Source organism: Ochotona curzoniae, unplaced genomic scaffold, assembly GCF_017591425.1.
Source record: "Ochotona curzoniae isolate NIBS_2020 unplaced genomic scaffold, NIBS_Ocur_1.0 scaffold_2587, whole genome shotgun sequence".
Classification (NCBI taxonomy): domain Eukaryota; kingdom Metazoa; phylum Chordata; class Mammalia; order Lagomorpha; family Ochotonidae; genus Ochotona; species Ochotona curzoniae.
Genome location: NW_024467096.1, coordinates 8,707,493 through 8,720,765, shown reverse-complemented (window position 1 = coordinate 8,720,765; position 13,273 = coordinate 8,707,493). Strand labels below are relative to the sequence as shown.

Genomic DNA, 13,273 nt, shown 5'->3' with positions numbered 1-13,273 from the left:
TTTGACCTTTTATCTTGGCCAAGAGATAGTTAACTATTGGTTTAAAGCGTGGTCTATTGGAAACAATATCTTATAAAAGCTTTTACTCTAAGTCAGGAGTGGCATGAATCTACTCTTTCATCTTATGTGTTAGATTAAGTAAACTCATTTTTAATACGATTTCAGTGGAAGTTTGGGAGCTGGGATAGATTTAGATTGCAGATCTCAAAGATCTAGGATTACAACAAATTTCATGCCACAAACCATATTATCAGTTAGTGGCATATTTTTTTGTACCGTCATCAAAGCTTGATACAACATAAAATTCGCAATAAATATGTATTAGGAAAGGGAGTAATGAAAGGAATGGAACTATGATAGATAAAGTAACTGAATAGAAAATTCGATAAAACTTGGATCTATTCTCAACCTTTTGGCTAAGATCAAGCGTAAATGTATGTAGATTTTATCCTAGGCAATACATAATTTAGAAGTGAATTGTAGAGATAAGAATGAGTACAGTTGTCCCCTGGCACATGTGGAACTATTTCAGTAAAATAATAAAGATAATGAAAACTGCATGTGTTCAAATCCTTTATATAAAATGGCCCAACAGTTGCATGTAGTATGCACACATCTTGATAGTTTAAGTCACTTTTAGGTTTCTTATGATGTCTAACTCAATGTAAACGCTATGAAATAGTCATTAAACTGGAGCCAGTAACATTGCATTGCAGGTTAAGCTTCTGCCCGTGGTTCCAGCATACCACATGGATGCCTGTTTGGATCCTGGCTGCTCCAGTCCCCTGCTAGTGCTAGGGTAAAGCAGCAGAGCATAACCTAAGTGCTCGGGCCCTAGCACTCATGGGACATCTACAAGAAATCTCTGGTTCCTGCCTTCGTAGTGGTCCATCTGGCCCCAGCCACTGTGGCTATTTGAAAAGTGAACCAGTGGATGGAAGATCTCCCTCCCTCTATCTTTCCTTCCTTCTCTGTTTTAACTCCTCCTTTCAACTAAAGATAATGAATCTTTTTATATGAATCCTTTTTTTAAATGCAGTAGTCATTATACTGTATTGTTTAGGAACTAAAAGCAAGAAAAGGATTTGTACATGAACAATATGGCCTCATTTTCTCCCCAATTTTTTATCTGCTGCTGAGTGAATCTACCATGGAAAAACCTGCAAATGTGGAGGGCTGGTGCTAAGGCATGGAGCAGGGTTGTGTGCTGCAGGCAGGGCCAGCTGTGACTTCTGCATTTTCACTGATCCTGTCACTTTTTTTTTTATGGCATCAACTCTGTCTCCATATCTCCCATGTCCTGAGTTCCTCTTTTGGGGAAATGTGACTGTGTTTACCAGGGATCAGGAGCTAAAAAATGACCCCTTATGATTACTTCAAGTTCGGGTCCTTTCCTGCTCCGCTTCCAAGTTAACAGTCGGCAAAAAAAAGAACCATTCTATAGAATTACCTAAAGTGAGATGAGCCTGGCAGTAGTATAATGGTCACTTTTCCCAAAGTGTGCTGAGTTTTCAGAAAAGGATTCATGTGACATGGGAGTGGCAGAATCACTACCCTGACCGGTAGGTGAGGAATAGATGTGGGGCTTGAATTCAAACATTTCTGGAGATCTCTGAATGTCGCTGTGTCTGAAGATGACACTGGCTTGCTGGATAATGTCACAAATTCACCATTAAGTTTCTCAGTCCACTCCACAGCAGTGATGTTGGAGATTGTAGCAGCTTTCACCGTGCCCAGCACCTGTGGCCCTCTAGGCTCCAGGCAGCTTAACATTGTTCAGTTTGCTTTCCCTACATATGGTCGCGCTCATATAAGGAAGATCTTTTCCCAGACTTTTTTTCCACAAGAATTTTTAACCTTCCTCTAAACAAACTGTTTACAAAGTCAAGAATGGGCTTTAACATTATCTAATTAAAAAATGGTAAGTGAAATAAAGATCATCTACTAGATGCCTGATAGACTGTTGGCAAAACTCGGGAAGAAAAGGCTCTTGTAGGTTTCTTTTTTTCTTAAATATATTTTTATGTTATCTAAATATCATAGGTTATCCAGTGTGTCTTTTTATTCTACAAGCCAAATTACTGAATACAATAATGCCAGCTCAAGGAATGCTAGTTACTGTATGTTTAAGTTGACATATATTTCTTAATCATAAACTAAAAATCTCTCGCTTTCTTTTAACTTTCTCACTCTCCAAAGATGTGTGAACACAATAAAAGGTTAAAAAGCAAAGAGAACATAAACATGGAATATTTGTTTTTACAAGATTTTGTATTGTGGGTTTGTGCAACAGTCTATAATGCTATTTAAAATCAAGTATTGCTAAAATGCTACAAATGCTGATCAATCCTTATGACTTCAGAATTGTCAATTCCTGAACTGAATGCATTTATTGCAGACTTAGACACAAAACTGACACATAATTGGTTAAGCAATTGTCTTTGAAGATCCAGATCCTTAGCAAAATTAGATTTATTACTGCAACGAAAGCCAAGAAGGTAATTTAAAATATTCACTCAGAAGAAATCTCTTCTCATTGTGATTGTGACACAGGTATTAAAGGTGATAGGGTGCAGAATGTATTTGTAAATAACATACCTGTCCTTACAGTGTTTCTAATAGGATGGCTTGGATAATGAAAAGATGAAATAGGAATTAAGCTCCTTTGGAAGCCTGGGAGTTGTCATGCTCTAGGTATTCACATCAGGACTCCTGTGCCCGGGTGCTTTGTTTTTGAGGATGAGCCATGCTGACTTTGAGCCAACCTGCAGAGTTGGAACTTGCAAACTCTGTGTCAATAATAAAGAGCAAGGAGAGGAGTCAAGCTTCTGCAAGTGAGAAGCACATTTGAATGTTTTATTTCGTTACGTCTGTGGTCTCCCCTGAACATTCTATCCTACAAGCCCTAAAACAGAGCCTGGGGAAAGACCACTTGGTTGGAGTTCATTTAGACTTATCCATGGCCATATCAAGGTTACGTGTCTCTGACAAAATCCTGCAGCCTTCACAAAACTCTGGCTTATAATAAGAATCAAGATGAATAACTAAAATTGATGCTAACTCTCATTTCCCTACTAAAACCTTACAAAGGGGACCAAAAAAAATTTTTGTGGCCTTAGAAAAAGTTATGTACATCTTTTACACATGACTACAAATGTAAATAATTTGTGACACTATACTGATAAAACTTTCAAATGTATCCTTTTAAAAAAAGATAATGTTCTGCATATGAACAAAGTTTGTTGGAAATAGTAATTTAGGAATAGCATTTTTTTCTCTTTCTCAATGGTAAAAGGTGCTGTCAAAATCAGTAGTATACTGAAGGTCCTTTCCTGTCAGCCTCATTACAATGAGAAATGAACTTGAAATGCTGCAATGGAGAAAGAAAAACAACCTCTCCACGCGAAGTTTTTGCTTTGGGGAAAAGAACTGATACTATTAAACATATACAACAATAATTATGATTTTACAATCTGGTCCAAAGATGTTGTTCTGTGGTTAGGTTGCCCAATTTCAGCTGTTTTGGGGGGATCTCTTCAGGGCTTTCATAGCCCCTGTTGATGTAGAATCCATTTTTGTCATCGCCTGAATAATCTGTCCTGTTTATGGGGGGCCACGCAGAGTCTTCTGCCAGATTTCTTTGCCAGATCCTATACTGACTGTTGGAGTGGAATCCAAATTTTTTCTTGATCAATAGCCAGAGTTCATGATTTTGAAGGATAGCATCCTGGAAAATCAAGGGAGAAGAGTATTGAAACCATTACACAGTTGCTCCTGCAGCCACGCCGCTCCCCCGACAGCCTGCTGCCTGAAGCCTTGCTCTGAGCTGCACCCAGTCCCACACTGCTGCTGTAAGGAACCCTTATTCCCCTGGAGAAACAAAGGGGTTCCTGAGTTTGTAGAAATCTACTGAAAGTTATCAGCCTTTCATTTCTACGCATTTCCAGTTAAATCCTGTCTTAGTGACTCACTAAAAATTATTTCACTCCCTGACTAGAAATGGTAACAATAATAAAGAACTTAAAATCAATAAAACAAAAAGGGACTAGTTTGGCTACTTTCCACCTGCTACATAGAAGACGCCAAGTAACGGGTTGTTGAATGACTGGAAAAACTCTAGAATTATGTTTTCAGTTTTCTGAGTCCTCTTTTTTCTTTATTCATACACTGAAGAAATTTTTACCATTAGTAGTAACAGAACTGATCAAATTTTGTGTTTTGCTATGCTTATGCCAGACTTTCTGTCAGTAACAATTTTTAGGTAATGATATTCTTTCTAAAACATTTTCCTTTAGTGAAAACACAATTATGCTTTCCAAATCATTATGTCTGTGTGGTGTTTCTTCCATATAAATAGATATGTATGGAAGTCATATTTAGCCACTGTAGTTAACTCTATAATGAAAATCTTACTTTTTCTCTAGCTTCTTTAGGTTATTTTTAAAAATGGAATCACAGAAATAGAATTTCTGAATTAAAGTGTAGAGCAAATTTAGCATTTATTTATGTGTCTTTTAACTTCATAGCTCATTTTTTTGCAATAGTATTTTTAATTAACCTTATAAGGCAAAGGCCTATTGTCTCTACCAAATAAAGAGATCAACAAATACAAAGACCATAGTTCAAATGGGGAAATAGGCAGGCACTGGAAACAAATAATCAAATAATAAGATGTTCAACATCACTTATATAGGGCAAATTTCAAAATAACCCTGAAGTATTAATACTACTGTAATATCTGAGCTCTTTTTATAATAAAAACATACATGTGTGTATACATACACATACTTTTTAAAAAGTTTGGTCTCTTTCCTCAAGGGAACTTCTTTTGTTGCATAAACTTCTTTGTTTTTTCAGATCTCCATGAAAAACAGCACCTGAGATTTTGAGTGAGTGAGTGAAGTCCTGTGGTGACACTGAGCAGACGGGAACTATTAGGGGAAGTCCTTGCAGGTGGATTGTCCAGAATGAGCAATGGCTTCCCTTGTCTCTGCATTGGGGACGCCTCCTGAAGACACTGCTACATTCTAAAGGACCTCATGGAATTTTAGTGTTGAAGGTCACCTGCTCTCATCAACCTTAGGGGAATGAGAATACACAGAGCAATACAGCGCTTTTGTAGAGTGTAAATGGATGCTTTGCTTTCTATGCAGAAGCAAAGCATTCAACATAAGCTTCAACAGAACTTTCATTCTCCAAGAAATTTCCCCCTCAAATGAACATGTGTACTTTTTACAAAACTCTTATTAACTATTATTTGGGGGAACCAAAATGATTTTCTAAACAGTGAACATTGTTCAGAATGCAAAGCTTTGCTTATCTCCCCAGACACATACAGAAACATCTTTACCTCCACAAAGAAAGCCACACAGAATTGGGTAAGGGCTGCCACCAAGATCAAAACCCTCCAAGAAGTTATGGTCGGAATGAACTGTTGAAAAGCAAACACCACCATTATATTTTATTGACTGTATACTTTGAAAAATCACGCAAAGCAAAATATGCTTGGAATTCTTTGCTTTTTTTTTTAATTAAATGGACAGATGGGTAAAATCTCTGGCTGGGGGACAGAGGCACAAGTGTATTTGCTTGAGACTAGGTGCATTATTTAAAAAAAAAAAATTACTTAGCCTCACATCTAATGCTTTCGGGGGAGTCTCATCTGCTCAACCTTACTCCATTTCAGAGACCAATGAGTGCACACTGACCACAAAGGCACTCATTTAACAAGTGTGAGAGTCACAGGGTCACATGATTGTATGCTTCCCAAAGGGAAATGGCAAAACCCTCTATCTAGTCCTACTGAGTAGAATTTGGATAGGTGATGGTGTGTGGGACTGAATTCCTGGGAAGACTGAATCCATAGCCTTTCCAAGGGGTCTAATCTCTTCTTAAAATTCTCATCCATGTCTTGATCTGAGTTGTTTCCAAGTTTGCCCTTATTCCCAAGCAGGGCATGGCCTTTACAGGTTGTACAGTATAGCCTATTGGGTGGAAGCATTATTTGGAAAAGGGGGATTGGATCCTAGAGGAGGACCTGCCATCACTCTGACCTGGGAGGGCTCTTTTTCAGCCCTTGCCCTAGAAGGTGCTTGGTTCAAAATTACTCATCTATGTGATGATGCCTTCTTGGATTATGAGCTGCTTGTGAGCAGTGACTGTCTTCCTCATCTTTGTGATGCTAGTGCCAAATGCACTCTGGAGCCCTATAATATTCACTGAAGAGAATGGATGGCTTGAGTTTTCATTAAGTGCATTGCTCTCCACGTTCTCATGCTCACTCAGTGCTTCTTCCACTGTCTAATCAGTCTTAAGTATCTTGCTGAAAAACCTCTAATGTCGTGATGTCTGACATCCAGCCCAAGCACTGCCGGCTGCCTTGTTCCAACCAGGCCTTCTTCATCCTCACCTCCCTTGCACCCTGCATACTCCACAGCACAATGTTTCAGTTTTTGCCCATCTCCTGGCCCGTCCAGGAAGACAGCTTTGCTTTGGATCTTTGTCTCTGCAACACTGTGTTCTGCATTTCCAAAGCAAGAATAGCACTTTCAACCCTGTACACTTAAGCTTTTCTCCTGGTGGGAAAATCCCTACCTTTTCCTTAGCAAAATATGGTCTACCCATCTGGTTCCAGATTGATCAAGCTGTAGCTCTTCTATGAAATCTCTCAGACAGCCACAAGAAGAAGCCCTTCTTATTATGCCCTTCCCAGTTCTACCTTCACATACCCTTCAAGCATGAATGTCTCAAGTGAGCACACCCTCGTTACTCAAGTGGTGACTCATCTTCACAGGAAAATGATAGCTTGGCATGTTGGGAGCCAGTTCTCCACTTTGCTTTATGTGTCTCACAATACGGAGTCTAGGAATGACCTTGGTAACCCCTTCAGAAATTTAATGGTAACTCAGTACACCCTGGATCAAATGACATCCACTAACATATAACTCCATATAGCCAATATCTCATGGAACATTAGTGGCTTATAAATTTACTTTTTCCTTCCCTTCACAACTACATTATGAAGAATTTCCATGGTGTGCTTAAAGAAACTAGGATAATTGGAGTCATGGTATTGATACATTAATTTTATTGTATTTATAAAATATGCTGCAATGAAGTATCCAAACATAACACCTCAGGTGTGAAAGAGATAAATATACCTAACTGATAACACTATCAGCTATATTATTAAAATATATGTGATATACCTAAATGCTATTTGCTTTGCTAATCAAGAAAAATAGTCTATCACTTTTTAATAGCCAGAGAGAATATGTAATAATTGACTTGCAAATTGTAATGCAAATATGGTCCATAGAACATATAAATCATGCTAGATGTGCTAATAAGTAGCACTTACCTCCATCCCATGATATATATCTTGGAAATCTGCAAACATGATGAAAATTGTGATGCCCAGTGCAGATATCAGCAGGAATGAAAATACATCTGAAGAAACACCAAACATTGCTTTATATGCTAAAAGAGTATTTTATATAATTTGGCACACATTGCAAAACCAATTATCCATGTTGTACAAATACCAGATACATTTTCAGATGTTTTGATACATCCTCATATGCTTTAAAATATGTTCTAATGCCTAAAAGATAAAAGTGAAATCTTAAAATATTTCCTTGTAAGGGCTGAGTGTGGAAAGTAGCTCTGCCAACATTAACAACTGCAATGAAGGAGTTATTTTAGGATTCCCAGAGACTACATGCTACAGTGACCTGCTCACATACATGGCCCAGAGAGGTCCTAGGGCATTGTCACCGTACGGTTAGTGAGCCGTGCAAGTGTGGGTTGAACAGTCAGTTCTCCTAACAACATCTCTTTCTTATTTACTGTCCAAGTCCAAGGATCTTGAGCTGACATTCACAGTCTTTCAGCATCTGGCCCTAGTCAAGCTTTCTACACGGATCTCTGTCTTATGTGGAACTAACAAGTTAAACCATCATGCCTGCTCCTTCTTCTTCTTTCCAGCTGCTGTGTTTCATGTAAATAGTGCCATTCTTGCCGTGGTATATTACAATTTTTCTTAACATCAAGAGTCCAGTCTAAGTCTCATTTTTCTCTTCAAATACTCTTTCATCTTCCTTTAGAAACTTGAATTTCATATGGTTTAGGAGATTACATCAGAAAGGTTATAGAAAAAAAATGAATTAAAAGATATGTTAATTATAGTCCAGAAATACTCTAAAGTTCTTGCATAGCTTCCTTATGATACATATTTTCTTTGAACTTTTTAAAGATCTGCCTTGTATGGTCTTAATGTGTCTAATGACTACAGTGTAATCATGTGAAAGTGACTTGGGGTCCAGTTCTTTAATGCTGAGTTGAAAAAGTGAGACATGAGCTTGTCCATCTACTGATCTCCTTTCCAACCTGCTCAAGCCGCTTGACCTGGAGAACAGACATCTCAGGATGTGCTGCACCCTTACTTTGATTCCTACCCCTCAGTTTCCCACTCCTGGCTCTGCCAAAGCTTTTAGCACAACTCTTTGTAGATGGTGCTTTAGATCTGTCCATTTAACCATGGTTTCCATGATGTATATGGGTCTTACAACCCTAAGAAGTTCTGAACAAAATAAAACAAAACCTATGCTTTTTCTTACACTCCACTGCTTTTATCTCAGTATTGATGATCAGTTGTATACACCCCTTTTCCTACCCCCACCCATATACCATCACTTTCTTAATCAACCAGAAAGTCTAAGTCATAGGGCCTCTACGGCAGGCCCTATTTCAAAAGCACTAGAGTTCAGTTTTCATCTCCAAGCATTCCCACCCACCCTCAGTGTTCAATCACGCCTCACTGAATGGACAGCTCTCTGTATTGCAGCCAGGCTTGCTTGCAAGGATTTCATCTCCCAAAACAATGCAATGTGAACAGCTCAGGGCTTAGACCCTGAGAGTGAGCTGTGTGGGTTTCTCCTGAGCTATTTTCAGAATCCCAGAGACTCAAGCACTGAGAAGAAGACACAGCCATGTCCATCCTATCTTTATGCTAATACTTACCGTGGGAGACAACAGTAGTGGCTCCTGCCATCCATATGGGAGAGCTGGGTTAGTTCGTAGCAACTTAGCCCTAGACTAGTTCTGGCTATTGCAGACATTTCAGGACTAGATCGGCAGAAAGAGCATCTCTCTCTCTCTCCCTCTCTCTCTCTCTCTCTCCATCTATCTCTATTTCCATCTCTTTCTCTATCTGCCTCTACTAAATAATGTGAGCACTATAAGAACTAATTTTTAAATAGAAAGCAGAATCTTGATTTATTATAATAACAGGTTTCTTGAATTTTTATATTTAGAAAAAAATGTGAGAACTTTAGGAAGAAGTTTACAGGAAATATGAAATTAGAGGAATACTGTAATGTGATGTCAAAACCTTTGAAAAAACATGTGCTTTTTGAATACCTACATTTTATCTAGAAAATTAGAGAATAGTTTCTGCCACACAACCAAGGCTACAATAAAGTTTCCCAATCAGGAGCACAAATTTCAACTAGATGGGATGCTACTTTAAAACAGTATTATCAGATCAGTCATATTATGACTTCATCATTTGTGTGGTATTCCATATTGGACACACTATTATGAAGCAAACCTTCTCCGAGCAACTGCCAGAAATAGAGCTTGGTATAAACACTCTAGGAAACAATTTAAATTGTGTACTAAGCAATTTTACATGGTTTCACCAGATAATTGCACCCAGTTTTCTTAAAGCTGTCGGAGACTAGGTCAAAGTGATTTCTACAGCTGTTTACCACAGCATAATGTGTGACACTGAAATACTGGAACCAATTGCATGGTAGACAGAATAACCATGTATCCTATTATGCCCACAACATTCCCTTTTTAAGCCTGGTGGAGTGTTTAATAGTGTGTCTTTTCCATCTCAAAAACATTCTAGTCCAGTTAATCAAGCTGTATTTTCTCTGCTTCTTTGCCTAACAGTGCTGATTAGAGTTTTAAAGTTTTGTATTTTCTTTTTTAAAGTGTGCTTTTACATTACTTAGATGAACATATTATGGAAATAAGTAAAAAATTTGAGGCATATGTTTTACATGATAGACCCTTTCCGTACATGGTGCTAGACCATGCATGTGCAATATTCCATTTAGTTCCCCTCCACAGCCCAGAGGGGTAGGAAACACTCCCATTGTGTAGATGGCAAATGCACATCCAGAATGGTTAAGGCAACTAACCAAACCTTGTAGAGACTCTTAAGAGATCAGTCTGCATTTCAGTTTGCTACAAAGCTTTTTATATCTTGAGCATGTGCATTGCTTAAAATGAGTATGGAGGATCCCTGATTCTGGCTTACCTATGAGTTAGTAACTTCTGCCCTGGAGCCTTACCACCTATGATTACATTCTGTAACTGCTTTAGAGCAATGCAATGACATTTTCTCTTAGCAGTGAGCTGCAACACTGGAGAGGAAGAGGACAGAAAAAAAGTTGAAAATAGAATGAACATTCATATACTCACAGTTTGTGTAGATGGGTTTTCGAAATGGCTTTCCCTTAGAAAAGACGAATGCTACAGTGATACAGTTGAGCGTGACAATGGGCCACAGACTGGTGCTCTCAAAACTTAAAATCGAGGCAGGGTTCAGAGTTGCATTTCCAGTCCAGTTTCTTTCCAAATTCCCATTTGTTGAAAAATTACTTTGGTTGGTCTGAAAGCACTCACTACGAAAGAATCAACAATGTTTAGGGGAATTTTTACTCTAGTTCTTATCCATTAGTAGGGGAAAGTTTAATCACCCCCTAAAGATCTCAGCTTTCAATCTATCCTAGCCAGTAACTACCAAGACATATTTTGTCCACTATTGCAGGGACAGCACAGAAAGAAAATCGAAAGGATGTTAAGTTTTTTTCTTTGTCTGGCACTCCATTTAGAACAAGTGATTTTGAAAGGGCTTGGATGACAATTTTCCCCAGAATTCCTTTCCATTTGGAATGTAAAGGTGTCATGTGAAATGAGTACAGATAACAGTTTCCTCCTGCTGGGCTAATTCAGCTTCCTCCCTTACACACTGACTTTGAATCTTCGCTGCCAATATAACCAAAGAATTTCGCTGAGAATCTGTCCATGTCACTGTCCTGCTTATGTCACATGCATGGCTCTTCTTCACCAGTAAATGAAGCTTACATTGCTCACACTGGCCTAGAAGAGCTTCACACTCCAGCCTTAGCTACCTCTCTGGCCTTACATATTCCCTGCACTTCTATTGCCCAAATGCCACAGCTTGAATGCTTGTTGTTTTAGACATGAAATTCCCTATCATCCTTCACACATCACTGGATTTGAAATATATTTATTTTTACTTGGATATGAGATGTATAAATCCATTGTTCTTTCTTTTGCAGTTTTTAGCTCATTATCTCGTGATTATTTATCAATACATTTCTAGTTTTCACCTTTTAGTTCTGCCTTTTTGTTTTGCTCATATTTGTAATACATACTTGATATCTAGTGTAGTGAAGCCATACAATGTTTTCTTAGAAAAATATGTGTTAAGTATCTGGGCTTTGTGAGTCCTATTCAGTCTCTTTGCAATTCTTTTTATTTTTTTGTAAAATCAAACATATGAATTAGTTTTCATCAGCTTTCTTGTTCAGTTTGAACTTTTAAAATAAGTGTTGTAATGGTTTATATAGATAAGATTCCCTTCCCAACTAGAATTAATTCATTCTTATTATCCTGATCTTCCTGATTTCCATACATATGCTTTACATAGAGTAGATGAGAAGTTAACATCTGCTGAATAAATTAATGAGACAATCAGCAGTTACAAAGCATTATGACACAAAGACAAATAGACTAAATGGCTTGAATTACAGAATTTAAATTGAAAGTAGTCCAGCATGTTTATATTACAGGAATGACAACTGAGGTCCAGTGTGAAGCAGTTACTTAGGGATACATACAGGCAAGGCTCCGGGAGCTGGCTTCCTGTCCGCCTTCTCTCTGGCTAACCATGTTGCCCTCTAGACTCAGAGTGCATGCACTCCAATTTGGGGAAGGGAATAGGAGAGCAGGTGGTGAATCTGGTTTTGAGACCAAATGAGATTCTCTATCCTAAATAACCTTTGGATTGGTAGATGTATGGTGTAAGTGGCAACTACAAATATCACCTGATCATTTTTAATCTGTGCTTCCCTGATTTCTGAGGTCCTAACCCCCTCAGAATCAGAGTGGAAGGAGAGGGATGAGGGGGTAGCCCTGTGCCTGCGCTGTTTTCAAAAGGGACAGTTCTGTTCCTGCTTTTTTTCTTTTATGGAAAATGAGAGCTCATGAGAACAGGTAAAACTGAGAATCTGCTCCATAGTCCACCTCTTCTGGGTCTTACTTTAAATGCCAGGGAAATGAAGAAGTTATTCTGAGTCTAGAGCTCCAATTCAGTCACAACAATGACGCCACTAACTGTTTAATTTTAACTCTCATTTACAAAACCCCAAATAATTTACACAAATCTCTCTTGACTCTCTATATCAAGGACTGGAAAACTGTAGCTCATGGACCACATCTATCGTATCCCCCTTTTATCAGTAGCATTTTGTGGGAGCACAGCCATTCCACTTACTGACATGTTATCTGTAGCGGAGTCTGCATTGCAACAGCAGAGTTGATTCATCGCAACAAGATAATCTAGCTCACATAACCTAAAAAATATCTACTTTGTGGAACTCTACATGAAATGTTTACAGATTTCTGGTCTTCATGTCATCCAGATTTATCCAATCAGTAGGGGGTAGATTGACACATCAACAAACATGACAAATCTTTTTCTCTTCCACTTCACATGGTTCACACTACCTGTTTACTCTGTCCTATCATTTGTATCTGGCATAGTGGGGACAAAATATTTGTCAAAGTTTAAGGATATATGTGCAAGTCAAGGCAGACAATATCATTGAATATTCATTATACCACCTTCTGGAAAGAAAATCAAGTAAGTGAACTCGCCTGTATCGGTAGACCTCACAATACCAGGGCTGTTGCTTCACACAGAGAAATATGGAGACCTGCACTATGCAACTGAAACAGGAATTCAAAAAGACAGATAGCAGCAATGGGGGAGATAGGAGCTGTCCTGCTGGTCGATACGAAGCCAGCTTTGGGTAGGCATGAGTGGAACTCACTGAAAGACAAACACAAATTTGTCTGTTATCATTGAGAATCAAAGGTCAAAATGCACATTATTTTGAAACTTTGAATAGGAATCATTCAGTGAGCATAACTGAAGATTTATACATTTATA

General features: G+C 38.3%; 1 protein-coding gene across 1 annotated transcript in view; it reads right to left on the bottom strand.

Moving 5' to 3' along the window:
• Nucleotides 1-3,466: 3,466 nt before the first annotated feature.
• ATP13A5 (ATPase 13A5) overlaps nt 3,467-13,273 on the bottom strand; it is a 106,691-nt gene continuing 96,884 nt past the window's right edge. Inside the window, exons 26-30 of the mRNA XM_041002818.1 lie at nt 12,979-13,153; nt 10,495-10,697; nt 7,361-7,449; nt 5,351-5,431; nt 3,467-3,727 (exon numbers count right to left, since the gene is read on the bottom strand). Coding sequence (XP_040858752.1) covers nt 3,467-3,727; nt 5,351-5,431; nt 7,361-7,449; nt 10,495-10,697; nt 12,979-13,153 — 809 coding nt within the window. The remainder of the gene's footprint in view (nt 3,728-5,350; nt 5,432-7,360; nt 7,450-10,494; nt 10,698-12,978; nt 13,154-13,273) is intronic.